At 37.7% G+C, this 25588-nt stretch overlaps 1 protein-coding gene across 1 annotated transcript in view; it reads right to left on the reverse strand.

Moving 5' to 3' along the window:
• Window positions 1-14646, reverse strand: part of ATP6V0D2 (ATPase H+ transporting V0 subunit d2) — a 44468-nt gene extending 29822 nt beyond the window's left edge. The window contains exons 1-2 of the mRNA XM_069466263.1: window positions 14517-14646; window positions 3758-3929 (exon numbers count right to left, since the gene is read on the reverse strand). Coding sequence (XP_069322364.1) covers window positions 3758-3929; window positions 14517-14646 — 302 coding nt within the window. The remainder of the gene's footprint in view (window positions 1-3757; window positions 3930-14516) is intronic.
• Window positions 14647-25588: the final 10942 nt, after the last annotated feature.

Consider the following 25588-nt stretch of genomic DNA (forward strand, 5'->3'; position numbering starts at 1 on the left):
CTCTCTTGTGCAGCCATTGAGGATTAGACATGAACTTGGATACAGCTCAGTCCAAAGCCCTAGCACTTTCTGATTCACCTTAACCATTATGGGGAGGGGGAAAGAATTCGGCGAACAAACCTGGCTTCTTCTTTCATCTCTTTTACATTTTAAGTTTCTTCTTAAGATTTTTATTTTCAAGGAAAAATACCTACACAGTAAAACAAACACACATACTTGAAAAATACTCTGATGTGATAAAGCCCAACTTCTTAGCCTGGCATTGAAGACTTTCCATAATCTGGCTGGCGTTTGCTTCTCCAGCCTCCCTTTTCCATTTCTCTCCATCCTTTTCAGCACATCCCACTGGAGCCAAAATGACCTGTTACTCACGCATGTGGTACCCTTCCCATCTACAGTCTTCAGCCCCAGATGCTGAGCCTTCTTCCGCATCATCAAATTCTACCCCATTTCCAGGCTCAGCAACCATGTCAGTCTTTCTGGGAAGACTTTCTAGATGCCCTGGACTGAGTAAGATCCAAGTTCATGCCTAACCTTTATCCCTGCTTAACTGCATATTTGGTACATTTGTGAATTCTGAGAAAATATCAGCATCTGTGTCTTGTATGTAAATAAAATGGACAGAACAATCCTAACCCACAGTGCTGATAGGACTGTTTATGGCAAACAAGGAACATTGGCACTAACCACGTGCCTCAGGTATATCAACAATTCCTTTCTTCAACTGTGGTCATTCCTCTTGTTTATTTATGGAAATGGTACAGGAACAACTAGAGAGCTATTAGGAAAAATAACTTGAGCTACATCTCTGGTCTCATTCTTTGCACCAAAATAAATTTTAAGCTGAACCAAAGTCTTAAATGTAAAAAATAAAACAACATCAATAGCAACAAATGAATGGGAGAAAAGACAAGTGAATTTATTTATGACTTTGGAGCAAAGAAGGTCTTTCTAAGCAGGGTACAATAGAATAACTGGGAGCCAATAAATGAAAGCACTGATGATTGTAGCTAATTAAAAACATTCAATGTTTATGATGAAATCTTGCTATGTTAAAAAATGTTCAATTTTTCTACAAAAAGAAACAAAACCAAAAACATTATAGAAATTAAATTATATTAAACTAAGAAAATAGTTTTGCAACATATACTATGAAAGGCTAACTTTCTTATTCTACAAATAGCCTTTACAAATCAGTTAAAAATGCTGAAAACTCCAATAAAAATAGGCAATTTGATCAAGTAGCAAATACACAAAAATAATAAAAATGAAATAATCAATTTTGCTCATAAAGGGATATAAATTGAAGCAAAGAGATACCATTTTTTAGCTTATTGGACCAGCAAAAATTAGAAAGAGAATATCCAATGTTGGCAATGATGTAAGGACACAGCCCCTTTCATGATCTGTTCTGGGGGTGCAAATTGGTGCTACCTCTGTTGACAAAAACTTGGCGATATTTACCAAAATAAAAAATGTACATTCCTTTGACTCACCACTTCCACTGCTAAAAATTGAGCTTAGAAATTCAAGACCTGCATACAAATAAGCTAATTGCAAAATTTCTTGTAATGGAAAAAAATAAAAATAATTTCGTTATTTGCCTATAGATGATCGATAAATGGAGTCATGGCATACAAAACACACAATCTATGCAGTTGTCTGAAAGGAATGGCGTTCACAAGGATATTTCTAAGAAATATTAAGTGGGGGAAAAGTACAGAAGGAATATGATTCCACTTTTATACATATGAAATATGGGGGTGGAGAGAGTGTGTATCAATAGAGACACATAAGCATAAATATTTTTCTGGAAAAGCACCTAAGAAACTGAGAAGCAGTTACTTTTGGGAGAGGAACTGGCTGGGAAAGAAGGAGGTATGTAGAATAGAGGAATATTTTTATTTTATGCTTTTCCAAACTCTTGGAAGATTATAATCATGTCCCTTAATCATTTTTCTTTTTTTCTTAAAGATATTCCTTCAGTAAAGTTGCTCCTCAAATGGCATGATGTGAGACAAAATCCCAAACAGAAGGGGCTTCCTTTACTTCTGGTCTTGCCCACTATCAATAATAGAAAGTTTACAATGATTTTCCTCTGTGCCAATGGCCTGGGAATGCAGCTCTGTTCCCATGGAGTGTTTCCTGGTTGCCATATTTATTTATTTATTTATTTATTTTGTATGTCATCCTTTATTTTTTGCTTTTGCAGAGTCTTCAGGCATTTTTAATCATAATTTAAAATTAAACTATTGTACTTTGAATCCGGCTTGAGAAATGCTGTACTCAAATAGCAAGTCTTATCTTCCTCATACATTTTTTAAATTTATTATTTATTTATTTTTTTTATTTCAGGATATTATGGGGTTACAAACATTTTGGTTACATGTTATGACTTTGTCATATCCAACTGGTTGCCATATTTAGATTCCAAGAAATATCAGCTGCAGTGTGAGAAATCTTGCTGACTGGCATATTATTTTCCCCTCAATGTAAAGTCATGTGTAGCAGTTGGAGTCCATCTAGCTTTGTTCAGCTCAGCAGCCACATCAGGAAATTCTTAGTTCCATTCTCTTGTTCCCTACTCAAGGGCAGAACCATTGTTATTTGTATAATGGAAGAATGGATGATTTAGAAATGGAAGGATGGAAGAAGGAATAGAAGGCCCAAGAGAGTGTCTTTCTGGTCAGATAAGCCGATTCTTTTCACTCCCTGGTCCTTGAGGTGTCATCGTCATTTTACAGGTCACTAAACTCAGACTGAAGCTGAAACTGTGCTTTCAGAAGGCGCCTCTTCACCTCTTTGTCCAGCCTTTCTCTTATTCTTTTGGAACCTGCCTCTAAAAACTCTAAGTCATCTCCCAAAGCCCTGCTTTCCCACATCCCAATGCACAGTGTCTTTTATTCACACATTTCTCTAATTTTCTATCTTTAGGGCTGAGCACAGAATTTGACAAGAAGTCCTGTTCTTTTGTTCCCTTTTTGACTAATTTTTGGCTTATTCAACCCAGCATTTTCTTCATTGTTAGCTTCTTTCCACAAATACATTGAGTGCCTGGGTGCCAGGCCCCAGTCTAGGACTTGGACCTAGTCTTCGTAACTTTGTACTATGCATCTGAATTTTATCTACATAGCACATGGCTCGTCTATTGGACCTTTGCTTCCAGTTTTTCAGTTAGGAGAACTGGAGAGGCACAAAGCTATTTCAAATGGTCCATTTGAGCACTAAATGCAATTTATTAATTGGCATAATAAAAATACAATTTATTATTATGTAGGATTTGAAACATTTTTTAGAATGAGGAGCCCATGCCTTGCAAGATTAGAACCACTGGTGATGGATAAAAATAAAACACATACATACGACTTTGACAGGTGCTACTTATACTGTTACTGAATCAGGGGAGGTAGATGTAACCTTAAGAATAATTTGTGATATTGCAACCTCACTTCACAAGTGATCTTCAGTACTAATACCTCAAGCACCAGCACCACATATTATTTTTAAAGTGAAAACTGAAAATATTGCTTTAGATGGAGGTCACTACTACCTACATAATCATGTTTATAAATAAATAAAATCTATTTTCTAATGTGAAAATGTGGCTCTCTGGGCTTATTTGTTCCTAAAAGTTGAACATATTGAACCTTACAAACAATGGAAAAGGTTTTAAATATCACTTTGGCCTAATATCCCACCTGTAACTGTTAGGGGTCATTTGCACAAGCATCTTGGGGCTTAATAGATCATCACTTACGTCATGTAGGTGAAAAATGTGCTGAGGGGCTCCAGGGAGTTATTCCGGAAATAGTCGAATTCTCTGCATAATCTTTTTCTCATCTCGGTGTCAATTTTGGAAACAGTAAGAGGATTTGTTTGATTGGCCAAGAAGTTGCCATAATCAGTGGTCTGGAGATGAATTTTCAGATCTGAAATAAAATGAAACCCCAAATCAGGTTAAATTTTGAGCATGCATGAATAGCTTTTTCAACATTAACTGAATTTATAGTAACTTTATGGTACAAACATAACTTATTAGACTTTAGTATAAGGCCTATATAGAATTTAGACTTCAGTGTTGATTTCTAAAGCAATGAAAAATTCAACATGAATATGGATATTTCAGCACACCACAAAATTTTCGATTGCCTAAGAAATCTGGTATTATTTAACAAGGTTCAAATAATAATAATAATAACAAACACTAGTTCAGAGATGGCAAATAGGTTTTACCCAAAACAGTTTTAGTTATTTGGATATAGCTGTTTGGGAAACCATTGAGAAGGATACTAAGACTCTACCCCAACTTGATGGGAAGAAGAAATTTATTAGTAATAACTACCCATAGTATGGGGGTAGAATGGGCAGCCATCGCTGCTATATTGCAACACCTTTTATTACAGATGAAGAAATTGAAGCTCAGTGGGGCTGAACAATGGAGTTATGTAACAGTTGAGCTTGCACTAGGAGATGAGTCTCCTTACTCTTAAAATCCAACATCACTTCCACCAGACCATGCCATGCATCCTTTAAATGTCAATGGTTTTAGTTGCCAGACAATTGGATTGAATTGAGTTCCAGCTGCATCTGTTGTCACTTCCTCCTGAGCAAACCATGTGTTTTCTACCAGCCATATTTCTGTTAATGCTCCCCAACCCCTTTTCACATTTGTTCATTACAATGTACCCTTCAAGGTCAGGTTATAACATTAAAAGAGTAGTTACAAGTGATTGAGTGCTAATTATGTGCCAGCTATTGTACTAAGCTTGTATTATCTCATTTAATACTCGTGGCAATCGTATGAGGTAGGAATGATTTTTATGTCCTTGTACAGATAAGAACACCAAAGCTCAGAGACGTTAATAACTTGCTCAAGATCTTATAGGTAAACTGTGATTCAAAACCAGGTTTAAATGACTTCAAAGTTACTTAAAACCTCATTTTATTGCCAGCCAGTTCAGTTCTGTAAAGCCTTAATTCTCTCAGGCAGAATTATTCAATCTCACTCATCTGAATTTCAAAGTACTTTCATAATACCTCTGGCATGACACGAATTACAAGATACCATACAGTCTTAAGTATGTTAACCCAAAAAGGAAGTTACACTATCTATGTATAAATATATCATCCAAACATTTATTAAGCATCTAGTATGTGCTGTCACCTACAGGAGACCCAAAGATAGACTAGACATATTATATTCCTCATCCTTAAGAAACTCACAAACTAGTGGGGGAGGAGGCAACCGCAAACAGATAATTCAAGTAGTGTGCTAAGATGAAGTCCTGCTTTGTGGGAACACAGAAAATAAGACCTAGATCCATAGGGACGGGAGCAAGAAGTGTAGGGAAGTTTCTTGCAGAAGGTTAAGCCAGAGATGAGCCTTAAAGTGCTATGTAAGAGTGGAGGAGGAGGAAGAGTGCAGGGAGGCGCTCCATGAATCAGCACAGGGATGGTGTGTGCAGGAAGTTCAAAGCAGTTCAGTGCTGCTGAAGCATTAAGTGGGAGAGAAGGAAATTAAAAATAGAGCTACCATATGATCCAGCAATCCCACTACTGGGTATGTATCTGAAGGAAATGAAATCGGTGTATCAAAGAGGTATCTGCACGCCCATGTGTACTGCAACATTATTCACAGTAGCCAAGAGATGGAATCAACCTAAATGCCCATCAATGGATGAACGGACAAAGAAAATGTGGTATAAATACACAATGGAACACTATTCATCCTTTACAAAGAAGGAAATCCTGTCATTTGTGCCAACATGGATAACCCTGTCATTTGTGACAACGCAGATGAGCCTAGAGGTCATAATGTTAAGTGAAATAAGCCAGGCTGAAAGACAAATGAGAGTAGATTTTGTGTTCTCACCACAAAAAAAATAAGTATGTAAGGTAATACACATGTTAATTCAGTTGGTCGAGCCATTCCATGATAACCTACAGGTCCCATCTGGCAGGCTTCCAAATTAACCCTCCTGGGGAAGGTCTTGGGATTCATGGCTTGCATCTTGTCCCTGAGTAGAGAATCTTACCGTGTGACCCTCAAACTGTCGATGTATTAATTAATATATAACTTACTGACACTTTAAAGAACACCGAATTGTCTCTGAATCAGAAAATTTTGCTGATTTGTTTCTGAATCATGAAGTTTTACCGATTGTCTTATCTTGCAGGTAGAACATTTTAGCCTCTATGTCATCATCTGTAGCCAATGATTGTAACTTTTCCCATGAAAGCCTTCCAACTTGTAACAGACTCTGGAAGACACCTAACATTGTGGTCCACCCTCACATCGGCTGCCAATAAACAGTTATCCAATTATTTCTGCCTCAACAGCCTTAGTTTCAGACGTCACTACAATGTGTACGTATTTTAAAACATCATGTTGTACATGATAAATATATACAATTTTTTTTTAGTAATTTTTAAAAAAGGTGGTAGATCAGTTGGGTGCAGTGGCTCACGCCTGTAATCCTAGCACTCTGGGAGGCCGAGGCGGGAGGATCGCTTGAGGTCAGGAGTTCGAGACCAGCCTGAGCAAGAGCGAGACTTCATCTCTACTAAAAATAGAAAAAATTAGCTGGGTGTGGTGGAGCATGCCTGTAGTCCCAGCTACTTGGGAGGCTGAGGCAGGAGGATCACTTGAGCCCAGGAGTTTGAGGTTGCTGTGAGCTAGGCTGACCTCACAGCACTCTAGCCCGGGCAACAGAGTGAGACACTGACTTAAAAAAAAAAAACAAAAAAAAAACAGGTGGTAGAAAAGAAGTAAGAATGGAAGCCAAAGAAGTAAGCAGGGTTATCCCAAGGAGGGCTTGGTATGAAATCTTATCCCAAGGATAATAGGCCATTGTGCTCTATGAATTGATTACTCTGATAGCTGGGGGGAGGGTGGATCTGCAATTAGGCACAGTGTGGTTCTTAAGTGGCCTAGATTCGGGGTGCAGGCATTCTTTCTCAATGTCTGGAGTGGATTTTCCAGCAGAAATGCTCTTTATCTGACTGCAGAATTTATTTGCTCAATTACTTACTTAATTAACTTAAAACAATTCTACTTTGTTGCCATGCCTTGTTTGGCTTTTATTTTGGCAGTGCAGATTTTTATGCAATTTGACAGTTTGCATTCTCAGCACCAAGGAATATTTGCCAACACAAGTGACACAAATGGTATTTCTTTAAAAACCATGATATTTTGCTCATGTGACATATGTTTCTTTTAAGCTTAAATAACTTTCAAACCTTTCAGCTGCCAGGGAGATTCTGAAATTAAATGTCTCCAGTATTTCATACCCTGTAGGAATCTTACAATACCATAGTTGGTGAAGAGGCCAATGGAATAGAACGAACTCTACTTCCCTAGCACCAAAATCATCCAAGAAACACTTGCATTCAGATTCGAAGAAAATCTGAGGATCTGAAATGTTTTCTCTGAGATAATGATAGACTGCCATAACTATAGTGCTCATGGTTTCATAATTTTCAAAATGGGCTCACTTAATTTTTTTCTGGCATTTCCTTAAATGCTTATCTTATCTAAATAGGTATGTGAGTAATAGGACTTCATGGTCAAATAAATTTCCAATAAATAGGCTTCTTACCGTAGGAACTGAAAGCTGCTAGTACATTAATTCAAATGATTTCTTTGAGAAGAGTATGGTACAGAACCTCCCAAGCCACTAAAAAAACAATAGGCCGCCTACAGAGCACACTTGGGAAAATTACATTACTTTTTTATCCAAAGAGGTAGTGGTGTTTTTTCTTTTTTATTAAAATGAGGAAATGGAATGTTTTCTAAACTGTGGGATCACTGCGGACTAGATCAATTTAATAGGTCCCACGTAGCAATAAAATAAAAGAAATACATTATGCTATTTTAACAAATATGAGAGTATATCACAGAGTAGTGTAAATGCGTGTCTGAATGTGTGTTCAGAGTCATAATGCAAAAATGTGTGCTCTGTGGGTTGCAGTCAGTGGGCAAAGGGAGTTATCAGAGATCACTTGGCTAGTGAATCAGTCGGGACGAGGAACTGAGACTTCATGGTTGTCTTCTATTAATTCGTTGAGAGATCATTTTTAGACAATTCTTTTTTTCTGTGCAGCTTCCTGTTTGGGCCTCTCTATAAAAGTGAATGTCCAGACCTTTCATGCTCCATGTAGGTTATGTTGAGGAAGAGCCTTCAGAGGTACCTGTCCAGGTGCTACCCAAGCAGCCCCCTGAAGCCTTTCCTCACACTCTGCTGGGGCCGAACTTAGGGAGGTTATCTGACTTTGCTGAACCCAGTTTCCTCATCTGCAAAATGAACGTAGAGTCTATGTTTGCAGGTTGTGAGGATTAAACAAGATGACGGAGGTAGGTGAAGAAAAGCTTAGAAAAGCCTCTACCAAAATATAAATTTTTTCTTTTCACTTGTACCCACCCACCTCCAAAATAAATGGATTCAGTTGGCTAAGGACTTTGGCTTTTATTCTCTAAGCCAGAATTTTCTCAACCAACATATCGGAATCTACCACAAGATCTTATAATTATTCAGATTTTCAGTAAATACACATGTGTCTACAAAACCAGACACTTCTGTCTCCATTTTTGCTAATTAATTGCTATTCTTACGGTGTTGAAATCTCAAAGTCCTCTTTGGCACTTAATTACTCCAAATCATCTCTGTTTCTTCCCTGATTTCCACTCTCTACTCCCCGATTTAGAATGATCATCTAACACTCCGATTACTGCGGCAATCTCTAAATCCATTTTCCCAGGCTCATTTCTCCTCTTCGGCTCCCTGCCTCAAGTTTAATCTTCCCTTGGAATTATTTGATTCTTTAATGCTTCTACCAGTAGCTTGGAGCCACTGACAAGTTTTAGGCAGATAAAAAACAACTTTCATAAGATCTGTAGAGTGTTTTACCACAGACAGAATGGTTATAATATACATAATCTTTTAACCTTAACAATAATCCCCATTTCATAGATGAAGAAACTGAGTCTCAGAGAAGTAACTTGTTCCTGTTTTGCACGCTGGCAAGTATTTGACTATAGACTCAGACATGTCTCTTGTCTTCATTCAATGTCAGCTTCAATGTCTTGAAACTTCCTAACCAAACCTTCAAAACCCTTCAGATTTTTTCCCAATGTAAATTCCAGCCTTATCTGCAGTTATTCTAGTATTACAGCCAAACTGGTTGATTCCGCATCCGTATGCTTTTATTTTTTCCCTTCTGTAATTCATCAGTTTTCTCTGCCTGCCTAGAATATCTTGTCATCTCCCCCCTTCTCCACCCAAAACACCGTCTTATTGGCCTTTTCTCTACTTGTTATCATTCAGGATTTGGTTCATTTTCAAGCATATCTGCTACCTACAGGTTTGAATCATTTTTGTACTTTGAATTTATAATATTTATTTTTACTTGTTTATCATATCCTTTCAACTAGATAATTAAGTAGTGAATAATGTCTTACTCTTTTTAACGTCTCCACAAGCACCTAATACAATTTTCATCACATAGATGAGTCTCACATATTAGATCTAATTTGTGATTGAAATCTGGGAGCAATATACCAGTGGTCACATAGCACTTCACTCTGTAGCTCAGTGGATGTAACCAGGGTGGAAACTCCTCATTTTGATTCTTATTTACCAGCATAAATATTTTCAAATCTGGTGTTCTCTGAAGGAGAATGGAGTCAACTATGTAAATAGAGTCAGATACCAAATGTCATTAACTAAGACGATGAAACGGGAAGAACTATTTCAGGCATTCCAAAGTCTAGCAGAAGAGGGAAAACTAGTTCTTGTTATATATACACTGCAGTTCAGGGGCATATTCCAGGAATACTTAAGGCTTACAGTTTACAAAACATCCTCAGATATTTTTGATCCTGGGACTTAGGCCAGTAGCAGATAAGAAAGCGCCCAACTAAAGGTTAATCAGCTTGTTTAACATCCCAGACCCAGGAGGTGGAAGGGCCAGGAAGTGAACCCAAACATGTAGACATCGCTAATGTGACTTTTCAGATTCTTACTATGTGCAAAACACAGTCTTACTTAGGCTTGGGGAGGTAGGACAGGGACAAGTTTAAGGCGTAGTTCCTGCCCTGAAGGAGCTAAGGCCGACATATAGATAGGAAATAGATCCATTTATTCATCTTTCAGGTAAGCCCCTGTCTGTGTGTTAGTCTCTGGAGCTAGAAAGACAAGGGAGACAAATTTTCTGCCCCAGGGTGACACATCTTCGCAAATGTCACAGATGCGCCACAGGATTAGGTCCACTACAAGGTACAATAGAGCACAAAGCCATGTCCCACCACAGATATAGCAGGAAAGAGTTTATAGAGGAAGTGGCTTGAATGGAGACTTGAAGGGGGAAGGGGCATTCTCCAGGCCAACCGGATGGGGTGGAGAATAGAATTTGTGATTGAAGGAAAGGCTTTAGGAAAGGCAGAAAGGTTCTGAGGAAATGCTCACAAGGTAGAGATCAGCCTCTTTAAGCTGAGTGACATTTATCTTGCCTGATGGAAGCCACTGATGTGTTTTTGGATGAGAAAGTGACAGTATTGGATATGCATTTTTAATACAAGTCAGAAAAAGTAGGTGCTATAATTAGAGGTACAAATAATATCTAAGGGAACACAGGAAAAGGTCTTTGAAATAAGAGTCTGCCTCCTATATGTTATTTTAAAATTTAAAAATAGGTAATAGGTATATATAGAGAGAAACAGTGCAAGTCACGATACTTGTCACCCACCCACCTGCCACCCCCTGCCACTCATTCCTAGCCCCAGGAAACTACTATTTTTAGTCTCTTTTGGACCCTTTCAGAGTTTATTTTGTATCTAGAAAATCATATAGAAAATATATTTTTAGGATTTATCCCCCCTTTTTATTAAAGAGCACCATGCCACACATGGTTCTTCCTCTTGCTTTTCTCACTTAACATAGCTTGGTGATCTTTCCATATCTATCCTTAGAGTGCTTCCTCGTGCTTTTCCTCACGCTCTTTTTTTTTTTATAGCTGCAGAATATTCAATATTCCATTAAGTGAATGTTTTGTAACGTTCCCTGCAGAGGGATGTTTGATTTGCTTCCATTTTTGTTATTCCAAACTGTGCTACGTGGAGAGCTTGTGCAGCTGCCACCTCACTGTGTGCAAGTCTGTCTGTGGGACCCGGAATTCCCGGGCCAAGTGTGCATGCGTTTGGAATTTTGGTAGGTGCTGCCCAGTTGCCCTCCTTAGGGGTTTCTTATTTCTAGTATTTTTCATCTCCAGAGTGGGAGTCCTTTTAGGACAGGGACTCTGTCTTATTCGTAACTTTACTTTCTTGGCCCTACCTAGAAAGTGCTTAATATATGGTACTGAATTCATTCCTACATGAAGGCATAGTTGGAGAAGGAGCGAAGCTCAAGTCCCTTAAAGGCACATAATTGTCAGTGAGATTTAATTGGCTTTCTTTATTCCCTTCCAAAAACATTGTGTCAAAGGGGACAAAGTAAAAACTCAAGCCAGAGTGCTTGCATACACCCTGAGAGCCAAGGACACTGTCATCATATGCTTTAGAAAAGATCATTTATTACTAAACTTCAAGTATTAATTTCACCATCTTGTCTTTTCAGATGGTGAAATTAATATTTGAAGTCTTATTTGTAATTTCAGAAGTCTTATTTGTAATCTTAAAAAATTCTGATGAAAATAGCAGTGATGATTTTTTTAAAGGATATTTTATGCTCCTTTAAAGTTATTATTTTGGGTCAAAGTCACTTTGAAAGCCCTTAAAGTTTCTTTATGGATGTAGCCTTAAAGCAATACCAGTGACAAAGCAATGGGAACTTTCTTCTTTTGTACCCAGGAAAGACTGAGTCACAGTGGGTCCTAGTGACTGGATCAGGTCACAGTTAGTCAAGGGCAGGCCTTGGAACAAATGAGTACTTCTCACCATACTTGCCCAGTTAGGCACACAATTAAGCACAATTACTAATATTAAGACTCTTCAAAGCTTTTCTGGACAATCTTTATTTTCTCTCTTCTAAACTTACCCGAAACCTTATGTGTTCCTTGTAAGTTGATTTAAAATAATTTGTTGATATCAGAACATTTTCCTTTGAAAGACTAGAGGACTTTAAAAGAATAAAAGCAATTCAATCTTTGTCAGGCTAGCTTTTCTTTTACAGAAAGTACCTGCTTCAACATGTAGTACTGTAACGACACTGTTCTTTATTCATAATTTATATGGTGCATATTTTGTGCAAAAGTAAACAGAAATCTTTAAGTCCTTAACTTCTGCCCCAAGAAATGCCCTCAATTTCTTTTCAACTCCAAATTTAGCTCAGAAGGTAGCTGGGTCTCTCTAAGTATAGTTGCAGATACTACATTTGCATTGCTCTTTGTAACCTATTTATTTCTCTATAACCTATAAAATAATCAGGTGGAGTGGTCCTTATTATTTTCTATATCAAAATGGAACTGACATCAACTCAACACAGACCTATTCATGTATTCATGTATTTAAACTTAGGAGGCAGTGGCATATTTTTGTGGAAAAAGGGACATAGGTAGCTCTATCCTCTGTCACCAACAGCCTGTTAGGTTGGTGACAGCCATTCTAAGCCTCAGTGTCCTCAACTGTTAACCGAAGGCATGATATTTTTGGTTAGATTTATCTTCTCCACAGCCATGATAACCTAAGCATGCTTTGATGACTCCTACTTGGTATTTCTGTGAGTCTCCAAACAGTAGATTGGCACACAGATTCAAACATAGTTGTGAAATGAATAGTTGGAGGAAAAAAAAAAACTACTGGGAAGAGAGAAGGGTAGAAACCATGAGATACAATGACACATAAAGCAATGGTGCACATGACAGGGTGGCTTTGGGCGGTCCATGAGGCCCTGCCATGGTATGAAGAATTCTGTATGTATGCGCTTACGTGTATTTCCTAAGTAGCTTCATTCTTGAAGTCTTTCAGAGGGTCTGAAACCTTCCTTCACTCCCAAATTGAAAATGAAGATACCGGCTGGGCATGGTGGTACACATCAATAATCCTAGCACTTTGGGAGGCCAAGGTAGGAGGATTGCTTGAGCTTAGGAGTTGGAGACCAGCCTGAGTGAGAGTAAGACCTCGTCTCTACTAAAAATAGAAAAATTAGCCGGGCATCGTGGCACACACCTGTAGTGCCACCTACTCGGTAGGCTGAGGCAGGAGGATTCCTTGAGCCCAGGAGTGTGAGGTTGCAGTGAGCTATGAGGACACTGCACTCTACCCAGGGCGACAGAATGAGACTCTGTTTCCAGAAAAAAAAAAAAAAAAAAGAAAAGAAAGAAAGAAAATGAAGATACTAATTTCAGCCAAGTGCATGTTTAGGAGGTAGATCTATTAACCCCTTCCCTTCCTTCTCCTTTCTCTCCTCCTCCCTCAACAGAACTTTTTGGCCAAAAGGGTCCTTGGCAGCAACTTTAAACCCTTGATCTGGTTTTTATCTTTTTTACCTTTTCATTTTCTAGTATTTATTATATGGCTTTAGATATGGCCTCCTATGGTTTCTCTCTGAATTCTTTTGTGAGCTGGCTAAACCATTTCGTTGGTATCAGGAGGATATTTTACGTGCTGCTTGCATTTAAATTTGCATTCCTTAGCTCATTTAAAAGCTTGTCTAAAAATTAAACAGAATTCATTCAAATGGCTTCTCTCAGATGCACTTAGTCTGCCCTGCGTTCTTTAATTTTTTCTACCTCAATTTACTGACTTTTTCTATACTTGATGAACATTCTCCAGTCACCAAACTCCTAATTTAATATGCTGAAGTGATTTAGGACTTGAGATTATATTGTGATTATTTGTAGCCAACAGAATAACTTATCATCTGAAAGATTCTAGCTGTTTCCAGTGCTGATGGAGGAACAGGGTCTATCTCAACTTGGCAGTTCTGCCTCAACTCCGGCTTCAGTTGGTTAGAACCATAAACAAGTGGCCTTGGGACTCTTTAGCCCTATTGGAGGAGCCTGCAAAGTCACCTTCACAGGGTTTTTTAGTTTATTTGTGCCTGCTAATATCTTTCGTAGGAGGTTTTATTCTTAGCTTTTTCTAGAATAATCTGAAAGTGTTAAAGCACCTTACTCTAAAGTTTTAAAGCACTGATTTTTAAAAGTATGTTTCAAAATGAGCAAGTGTAGCTGATTTTAATCATAAAAATACTATTACAGATGTGGAATATTTGATAAGGTTTTTTAAACATTGTGGTTTGAAGATAATTTCCACTTGCTGAGTGCTTATCTCGTTTATTTCTTCCCGCTACTCAGCAAACCAGGCATCACCATCACACTTTCCAAATGAGGACGCTGGGGCTCAGAGGCCTGGAGCCCCAGGTCACCTGCCCAGGCGTGGCAGAGGTCAAAGCCAGGACTTTTGAATCCAGGGCTAGCCCCACCACAGTCATGTCTCTTGATTATGGTTTCTTCTCCAAGCTTCTGGAGAGAGACATTATTTCCTTTTTTTCTTTTTAAAGGGTGAGAAAAGCTGCACTTACCTTCGAGGGTCTCGCACTGGGCCAGGTTGATGTAGTCCTGCTGGGTCAGGAGGCTGGCTTTGCATCCTCGAACCAGGCCCTCCAGGTAGCCGTGGTCCACGTTGAAGCACAGCTCTGCGCACTCAAGCATGGGGCAGGCGACTGCAGCCAATTCAGACTGAAACAGCTCTGTAGTCCTGTCTCCCCTGAAGACTTGCACCAGTGTGGAGGGAAAGTGTGAGTAGTTATCAGGCGGCAAAAGCAATCTATCAGCTGATAGGGTTTTTGTGACTAGTTTCCTCTGGTTTCAGCGGCTTTCAACACAGCCTGCTCAGCTCTGTTTTTATAGCAACAATGAATCAGCCAGATGACCCAAGTAAGCTCAGGGAACAAACCACTGTTGGGGAAAAAGAGATAAGAGAGTCAGTGGACCATCCAGGCTCAACTCTTACCCTCCGCAGGCTGGCCTCGTCCCACCTTTGCTATTGGGAGGCTTCAAACTCCTGAATGTTTTGTAAACACCCCGACTCCCACCTGAGCTTTCAGTTGTTAATTATACTTGTCCTAAATTCCTTGAGGACTATTGTATGAACAAGAGAAGGTCTTCTCCTTTTAATAAAAAAATTTAACTTATATCAATAAATCAAATGTGATCAGGCAGTTTGAAGAATTATGAGAAGCTAATTCTGCAACACAATGCGTTTGTAAAACAAGAGGCTAGAAATGGGCTGGGAGCAATGAGAAGTGGGCACTGGGGCTCACGTCTGTAATCCCAGCACTGTGGGAGGCTGCGGTGGGAGGATAGAGGATCACTTGAGGCTGGGAGACCAGCCTAGCCATCATAAGGAGACCCTCTACAATGAAAACAAAATGGAAACTAGAAATGTCTTAAACATGCCAAAGGCTGGTAGCTGCTTCCTACCTAGTCTAGGGGCATAGCCCAGAAAGCAGTCCTGGAAGCAGATACACAATGCTATGATTCTATAATAATAAGCCACTACTTTTTGCAAAATTTGACTGTTTATGAGGTACTCTTTACTTTCTTTTTCCCGTTTGAATCTCATGATTACTCTGAGATGTGGATCTACACAGATAGTATTATTACTGAAATCACAGATAAGGAACCAGCTCTCAGCTAGGAGGCAGCTCAGAATGCCCAGCTGGCAATACAGTTAAGTATTTAATGAAGCCAGGACTTAATTGTTGAGTTTCATGTTCCAAAAAGAGTGCTTGTTCTCCCATATACTGTACGTAGCTCAAAAATTGTGTCAAGTATCTTGAACGCTATTTGCATATATAATGTTTCATATATAATATATTGTCACAAATCCTTAATTGGAGTGCCAGAAATTTTTCAGTCTCTGTCTTGGTATTTCCAAACTGCTTGGGAGAAGCTAGATAAAGTCTAATCAGTGTAAATCCTACTTTAATTGTTGAAAATCACAGAGAATCAAACTTAGCTTTACCCACTGCCCAGACTTTGAAAGTATTCAGTAAATAGTCGAGGCTCTTACACTTATGTTATCATTATCTACTTCAAAACACTGTAATCCTAACCACTTAACATTACATTGAGTTTCTTAAGGCCAAGAACAACAGTACCTTATTCAATTTTCTCTCTCAAGTGCTTAGCAGCATGCATTGTGGGGAGCAGACACTCAATACCTCTTCTGTGGATTAACTAGACTCTTTAAATGACTTAAAATTGCTCTTATAGAATCCTTAATTCTGTGTTCCTCTAGGAAACACACATTTGTATCTGAAGAGTGAAAGTATTTTGTGGATTTGTAGCATCATATGCATACGTACATAATTGTGCACATATATATATATATCTGCATAGGATATATAAGATTTATTGTGACTTTCTGTCAATTTTAAAAGCTTCCAAGAGTCATTAGCTTCATAGTATTAGAGGATCAACTTATTCTTCCCAGGAATGGAGACGCTCCTTGGAGGAGTAATAGTATCTATTGTCCTGAGCATAAAGTTTTTCTAGATATAGTAGGCTCTTCAAAGCACAGAGAGGAAGCAAAAGATAGGAAGGATGTTCCCCGTGCCCAGTCCTCTGGATGTCTTTGTGCAGCGAAGGCAGGCCAAGGCCCTGCTAAACTCTGAGGTGGTTGTCAGCCGTGCCTACCCACAAACAGCCTCTGGGAGCATTTTCAGAGGCAGAGTGTGGCACAGGATGCATCTTGGAGCAGACCCCAGGATGCCATCCTTAATGGCCAAGTCAAAAGCCAAGTCAAAGCCCTTTCCTAGAGCTATTAGCATTTTTTTTAACTTTTAAACTTTCTATTTTTATTTTCTTAGACAAGGTCTTGCTCCGTTACCCAGGCTAGAGTTAAGTGATGGGATCATAGCTCATGGCAATCTCAAATTCCTGGATTCAAGCAGTCCTCTTGCCTCAGCCTCCTGAGTGGCTGGAACTACAGGCATGCATCACCATACCTGGCTAATTTTTTTATTTTTTGTAGAGATGGAGCCTTACTATGTTGCTCAGGCTGGTCTTGAACTCCTGGCCTCAAGTTATCTTCCTGCCTGGGCCTCCCAAAGTGCTAAGATTACAGTTATAAGCCATCGTGAAAATATCTAAAATATACAAAAAGAAACACTACTATAATTAACCTCCATGTATCCATCACCCAGCTTTAGTAATTATCCACTCATAGCCTGTCTTGGTTCAGCCATATCAGGGATCAGTAAGCTTTTTCTGTATAGGGTCAGATAGTGAATATTTTAGGCATTGTGGGACATTCAATCTCTGTTGAAAATATTCAACTCTGTCACTGTAGGAGAGAAACAGCCATAGATCACACATAAATGAATAAATGTGATTGTGTTCCAATCAAGCTTTATTTACAAAAACAGACAGTGGGCCAGATTTGACCTCTGGAGTGTAATTGGCCAACTTCTGATCTATAACTTTGCTCACTTCCTATCCACTCTGAATTATTTTCAAGTAAATCCAAGATTTATTATTTTATTTATAAATATTTCAATTAAGTGTCTCTAAAAGATATTCTTTTATGATGTAATCACAGTTCTATTAGAATACTTAAAATTATTCCTTAATATTATCAAAATCCAATGTTCAAATTTTCTCAATTGCCTTTGAATTTTTATTTATTTTTTTACAGTTGGTTTGTTTGAATAGGAGACATAGCAATTGGTTTATATGTCTTGTAATTTTTGTTTAGGTATGTCTTCCTCGTCTCACCCCAGCCCTGATTTTTCAGAAACTAGGTCGTATGTGCAACAGAGTTTTCCACAGTGTGGAATTTGCTGATTGCATCCTGGCATGTCATTTAACTTGCTATTTTGTCCTTGTAATTCCTACAAATTGGTAGTTAGAGCTGGAGGCTAGATCACTTTGACGTTAGATTTTTTTGCAAGAACACTCACAGCAGTACTGAACTCTTCCATCTGGATGAATGTAACATTTGTCTCTCACTTTCTTTTTTTTAAAGCAGCCATTTCTGTTCACTACCAAGATCTGCTATTTCATTAGGAGTAACAAGTGATCATATGTTAGTTTATCATTCCTTCTTTATTTATTAGCTGGAGTAGTTCTATAAAAAGAAGCTTTTCAATATCAACTGTTGGTTGCCCTATTATGCAGTTTATATAGAAAAGGCAGGACAAAAGCTTAATTTGTTCCATATACTTACCAATTTTCAGATAGTTAATTGGTTCCTTAGCATCCTCCAAAAGTGACAAATGAGGATTTTCAAAAATAAAAATATCATTAACGTATGTATTTAAACATAGTCAACATGTCCTTTTGATATAATTCTGATAGTCTTTGATAGCTTCCTTGCTTTCTGCAATGATAGTATATTCCATGGTCATTTTGTACAATTTTTGCCCAGAACTAGAATCAGCTATTTCTCTGAGGAGCTCTAGTTAAACATTGCAGATCTTTTTTTCTCCCAGAGTTATTGAGGTATAACTGACAAATAAAATTTGAATATATTTACTGTGTAGGATGTGAGTTTTTGAGACATGTATACATTGTAAAATGATTGCCAAAAACCAATGAATTAACTTATCCATCACCTCACACAGTTATCTTTTTTTGTGTGTGGATGATAACACTTAAGATCTACTTTCTTAACAAATTTCTGGTATATAATATAGTATTTATTTATTTATTTATTTTTAGAGACAAGGTCTCACTCTATTACCCAAGCTGGAGTGCAGTGGCTTGATTATAGCTTACTGCAAATTCGAACTCCTGGACTCAAGTGATCCGCCTGCTTCAACCTCCTAAGTAGCTGGGACTACAGGCATGCACCATCACATCTAGCTAGTTTTTAATTTTTTTTTTGTAGAGAAGGGGTCTTGCTATGTTGCCCAGGTTGGTCTTAAACTCCTGACTTCAAGCGATCCTCCCACCTTGGCCTCCCAATATAGTGTAGTATTATTATATTAACTATACTCACCATGCTGTACATTAGACCCCAAAACTTAATCATCTTATAACTTAACATTTGTACCCTTTGACCAATATCTCCCCATCTCCCCCTTCCTCCAGCCCCTGGCTCTCACCATTCTAATTCTACTCTTTGTCTTTCTGAGTTCAGTATTTTCAGATTCCACATATAAGTGAGATTATATAGTATTTGCCTTCTGGGTATAGGTCCAAAGGAAATAAAATCAGTATTTCAAAGAGATATTTGCACTCTTATGTTCATTGCAGCACTATTCACAATAGCCAAGACATAAAAACAACCCAGTGTCTATCAATCAATGAATGGATAAAGAAAATGTGATGTGAATATATATATATATATATATACACATAAAAATATGTAATGGAATGTTATTCAGGTATAAAAAGGAAGGAAAATCTGCCATTTGCAATAGCATGGATGCACTTTGAGAACATTGCAGTTCTTAATGCATGTTCAGGAAAAGGCAAGGTCCCTGCAGTGTGGTGGGCAGAAGAACAAGGCATTTGATGGCCCCACACTCCGCCCTGCAATCTAAGGTGAGTACACGGGCGGCAGACTTCTAAGAGCAGATGTGCTCAGCTGGGGACAGTGCTTTTGTAGATGCATATGTGGTTACCTTTCCTTAACTCTTCCTGCACTACTTAAGTCTTTCTAATCATAACATGTCAAAACAAAACAAACCTCCCATATCAGGACATGAAAAAACAATATCCTGGGAAAACTGAGTTTTAAAGACACATGAACTTAACTCCTGTGTATGTTCTTCAAGAATCCTAACTTGATTAAAGCAGACTACAGTGAGAAAAACCAGAATGCACGTCACTGTCTTCAGTTCCAGAAAGAACTTTGCAGGCAAACCAAGATTGCTTCGTTGATGTTGATTCAGAACAGCTATCACGCTACCCAGCCAGGGCACACTCCTGGTGTAACTTGCATCTGATAAACAGAGGGTTAGTGAACTGTCATCGTAATTATTGACTCTCTGAGCTACTTTAGCCAGAAGGATCCCTTATGTTTGAGGTTAGAAGTGGGATCATTTGTTGATTTGGAATAATTTAGTATTTGAATATTTCCTTCTTTCTGAAGAGAAGACTGAAAGAATTTCAGGTAGTGGTTGGCTATGAAATCTGCCCCATCAGTGATTTGCAATGTGCTGTTTACCCTGATGGTTCACTTTCTGTACTTTAACAAAATAATATTTTTGCTTTTATATATTAATTAACCCTGGACCTGGTTTAGTACATGTCTTCCTTCATAATATCTCATTGTTCTTCAGAGACACTATTTCATTTTTTGTTACAAAATATGTTCTATGGCAAGAGATTTTAATCTGATTAGAAAAGAAGGAAAATCAATCATCACTCATTAGCATTTAGATAAAATATTTATACAGGTATAACTACAAAGCAAAAGTAAAAACTTCAAAATCATGGAATAGCTATTTATTTCAAATGCTTAAGGACATTAATTAGTACCTTAATTCAAATTCTATATGCCAATTTCAGTGAAATGAATAATTTACCTGAGAAAAAGATAATAATTTCCCTGTATATTTTATTATATTTTATTCTGTCCTTATTTTCTTTTCTGCTCACCAGAAAAATCCATATTTTTGCACTACAACCATTAGAGAAATATATGTGATGAAATTCTCCCAAAAAATCACTCTGAAGAAATAATTTCTGATAACCGTTTGGGTGAATACTGAAAAAGGTTATTGAGGCACCAAAATATTTGCTTCTCGGGGTGGCAGAATTAATTTTTCAAAGGGTTGTTTTGGGCAAAGGAAATGAATAGAAACTTTTCAAATGAAGACAGAATAATGGCCAGAAACATATAAAAAAATGCTCAACATCTCTAATCATTAGAGAAATGCAAATCAAAACCACAATGAGATATCACCTAACCCCAGTGAGACTGGCCTCTATCAAAAAATCCCAAAACAACAAATGCTGGCAAGGATGTGGAGAGATAGGAACACTCTTACTGCTGGTGAGACTGCAGATTGGTGCAAACTTTGTGGAAAAGAATCTGGAGATTCCTCAAACAGCTGGGAGTGGAAATACCATTCGATCCAGCAATAGCACTGTTGGGCATCTACCCAAAAGAGCAAAAGAGAATCTATAATAAAGACATCTGCACCCGAATGTTTATGGCAGCACAATTCACTATTGCAAGGATCTGGAAACAACCCAAGTGCCCGTCAATTCATGAGTGGATTACTAAAATTTGGTATGTGTTTACAATGGAATATTACTCAATTATAAGAAATGACAGTGATCTAGCTTATATTTTCATGGATTGAGCTTGAGCCCATTATCCGCAGTGAGGTATCACAAGATCGGAAGAATAGGCTACACATATACTCGCCATCAGATTGGTACTAACTGATCAACACTATGGTGCTCACATGGTAGTAATATTCTCCAGGGATTAGGGGGTTGGGGAATAACAAACTCACAACTAAGGGTCACAGACACGGTGAGCATTGTAGAGGGGAAGGGCATGCCTCTAAACCTCGCTTGGGTGAGGCAAAGTCATAAAATGTAACCAGAAGATATTTGCACTTCAGTGTTTATTGCAGCATTATTCACAATGGCTAAATTACAGAATCAGTTTAAGTGTTTATCAACGGATGAATGGATAAAAATGATGTGGTGTATGTACACAAAGAAATATTATTTAGCCATGAAAAAGAAGGAAATTTTGTCATTTGCAGAAACATGGATAGATCTGGAGGACATTATTTTAAGTGAAATAAACCAGGCACAGAAAGAGAAATATTTCATTTTCACACTCAAATATAGGACCTAAAAAAATTGATCTCAAGGAAGTAGTGAATAGAATGGTGGCTACTAGAGATTGGTAAGGGTGGTGGGAAAGGGTAATGAAGAGATGTTGGTGAAGGGATAATTCTGTTTAATAGAAGGAAGAAGCTCTGATGTTCAGTGGTACAGTGGGGCAACTATAGTTGACGATAATTTGCTGTATTTCAGAATAGCTAGAAGTTTTCAAATGCTCCCAACATAAAGCAATGATGAATGTTTCAGGTGAATCTTGTCCAAGTTACCCTGATTTGATCATTGTATGTTTTGTGCTTGTTTCAAGATGTAACATGTAATCCATGAATATGTACAATTATTATGTATCAATAAAAAAATAAAATAAAATAAAATAAATAAAAAAGGGTTATTTTGCTTTTGAACCACAAGAGGTCACTATAACATTATAACAAGTGTCTTCGTTTGGTTCATCTTATCTGTAAATTTTTAATTTGAAAAATGTCATGTCAAAATTTTAACAAGTGGCTGCCAGTTGTCTGTGTTATGAGATTCTTTAGACATGTCACTAAGTGTCAAGGAGTTCTGTCACTCCCCGTCTCTTGCTTCATTTCCCAAATGACGATTGGTCTTCGTCACAAATGCCATGCTCTTCTTCCCTTCCTCCTAAACAGTAAATGACTTTTTACATTTTTGTCTGTTATTACACACTCGGTTTTCATTTACCGTATATATTCACAACTAATTTATCTTGTTTGAAGGATCCTTGAAAGGTGCTTGTTGGGGAAAAGAGAGCTCTGTGAATACGTAGGTTTGGGAAATGCAATAGATAGTGTATCCCATTGTGGACAATGTGCATATTAACATGGTCAAGTCTCTGAGAAGTCCTTTGGCAATTAAAACTTCTTAACTTTAACCCAGCATTTTCCTAGCAATTGACTGGATGATGGCTTCCTGTATTTAGGTAATTAATACCTTTAACAACCTGAAGAAGTAGTACTCTTTGGATTATTATTTGGGAAATTCTGATTTATAATATTAATTATTTGAAAAGTGTTACAAAACTTATATATCACACTATTTTATAAATATTCAATTTGTTTTTAACTTGAAGAAATTGTATTTTTGAATTTACATGTATTTTAAAACTTAATAGCTTGACAGTATTTTCTTCTCTCCTTAAAATATTTCCCATTTTAAATTTTTTTTCTATTTTGATGGCAATGATCCCAGGAACTGTCTTGCTACAGCAGTAACTTGTATGGTAAGTACATAAACTAATGATGGAAAATTCACGAATGGGAATAATAAATAGCATTATTATGTCAAGAATAATATTTCTATGTGAAAATATGAACTAAGAAAAATGAATTATTATAGGTAGAAAAGTCATTGTTTTACATTATTATAAGGCTAGAAAAATGTCACAGAAGAAAGATTTTTTTTTTCCTCAGAGTCTCACTCTGTTGCCCTGAGTAGAATGCCGTGGCGTCAGCCTAGCTCATAGCAACCTCAAACTCTTGGGCTCAAGTTATCCTCCTGCTTCAGCCTCCCAAGTAACTGGGACTACAGGCACACACCACAACACACATCTAATTTTTATATTTTTTAGTAGACAGTCTTACTCTTGCTCAGGTTGGTTTCGAACTCCTGAGCTCAAGCAATCCTCCTGCCTTCGCTTCCCGGAGTGCTAGGATTACAGGCAAGAGCCACTGAGCCCGGCCCAGAAGAAAGATTTATAATCAGAAAAGGTTTTATTTATTTATTTATGTTTTTAATTTTTTTTTTATCTCAGCATATTACTGAATCAGGAAAGGTTTAATACTAACAAACTACAAAAGGACCTCAGAAGCCATTTGATACAATGTCACACCAACTGCAAAAATAGGGAAGAACTCATGACTCTGAGGCTGATTACATTTTTAGATATCTTGCAGTATTAGAAATAACTGTTTCCTAACACAGTGAAACATGTTCTCATAGAATTCCTATCTACTAGTTCTTTTTCTACAAGACATAAGTTATTTTTTAAAAAAGACTATTTAGTTGGCCAAATATTTTAAGAAATTACTACAAAATGCCTTTTAAAAATATTTGAAATGACTTTTCTATTTTTCATAAAAGAAATGTCTTGATGTAAAAGTGCTCCAAAGGCCACATGGAGTAGAATTATAGAACATATTGGAAATGAAAGAGAACTTCGGACATCAAAAACATCTTTCTTACCTTAACGAAAGAGAAACCCAACTTCAAAAAGCTTGAAGAATTTTTTTTTTTTTTTTTTTCAACAGACATCACAAACCAATAATGGCAGAACTGGAGGTAAAACAAAGATATTATAACTTCAGGCTTTGATTAATTCCATTATTTTATTTTATTTTATTTTTTACCCCTCCCCCCAAATTCCACTATTTTAAACGTGACTTATAAATGACGCATAATTTTATACAAATATGGGTTTATTATTCAGTTGACCTTAGAGCTGTATTCTGAAATGGGGCTATTCCTGTGGGGGGAAACCTGTACTTCTGTATTGCTACCACTAGATGGCAGGCTACTGAATAGCGCACAGCATGGAACCTCAGATGTAGGTGTCGTCAGTAGAGTCAATGAAAAGAGTGTTGAATTGCAGTCACCAAAGACAGGAGGTTATAAAGATTTGGGTGAGTGGTATTTGCTTGGGGAGAACTAGGTCACCACTTTTCCACTCCACTTTGCTTCTAAAGCAGTGAGAACCAGTTCTAATGATTCTTGAACCTGAGATGTAATTTTCTTGGGTGACTCACATCTGTGTGGTAGGTAGAAAATGAGGAAGTTTAAAGAACCAAGAGTGATGGCACAGTGCATTTCAACATCACAGTGTGTCCAGTGTGGAAGTCCTTTCTGGGTACTATGCAAAAGGCAGAAACAGTAAAGGAAAAAATGGAAATATTTTGACAGAAGTATTTGAAATGTCTATGTGTTAAAAAATTATCATAAACAAAACTGAAAAACAAGACCGACAGAATTTGTTTTGATTCCTTATAGGCTGAATCGTCTGCTAAGAAGGAAATGTGACTTTGGGCAGGCCTGAATGTGTCAGGCAAAGAAGTACTATCTTTATAAAGAGCAAATTAATAAAAGAAAGAAAAATTGAGAAAGGGCAGGCGATTCTGTTGGGGGCCAAGGAGAGAGTGATCCAAAAGAAAAACAAAGGAGAGACAGTTCACAAACAGAAGTACAAATGGCTCAAAAATGTCAGGAACAAAATTTAACTTTTCTAATAATCAAAACAGTATCAATTCTAACTACCAGTTTTTGTTGACTTCTTCATAAAACTGAAAAATTAGTATTATAGGTGGGGTTTCCTCACAAAGCAGGACTTTTTCATTTATTTATTTTTTATATTTTTATTTTTAATTTTAGTGTGTAGGACCTTTATTAGGGAGGGTCCCTGGGATCAACCCCAGTGGAAAGGAATGGAGAGAAATAAGATTGGGCAGCAGGCGAACTTGAGCTCTGATGCAGACTCAAGGCCTCAGCCCACCCCACAGGGAGCTCCAGGGCTGGGATGGACTTCTGAGTTGTCCCAGATTGGAGACAAAGGAGTCAGGCCTTTGTGCCCTCTGTTCATCAGTAATTTGACATGCGTTACTCCTGAAAGGAGGCATGACCTCGGGCAAGGCAATTTTGTTTAGCTGAGGCATCCCCAGAGATGGGTAAGCAGAGGGTGGAGCAGAGGGACAGACATTTCTGGGTGTAGGTGGAAAGGAAGAGCAATGTCTGCAGAGAATTTGAGAACAATAATGAACTGTCCACAAAGTGGGTCTGCTTTTTAGTATTACCATACACCATAAATTCTAAACAATGTTAGTGA

This window comes from Eulemur rufifrons, chromosome 3 (assembly GCF_041146395.1).
Source record: "Eulemur rufifrons isolate Redbay chromosome 3, OSU_ERuf_1, whole genome shotgun sequence".
NCBI classification, from domain to species: Eukaryota; Metazoa; Chordata; class Mammalia; order Primates; family Lemuridae; genus Eulemur; species Eulemur rufifrons.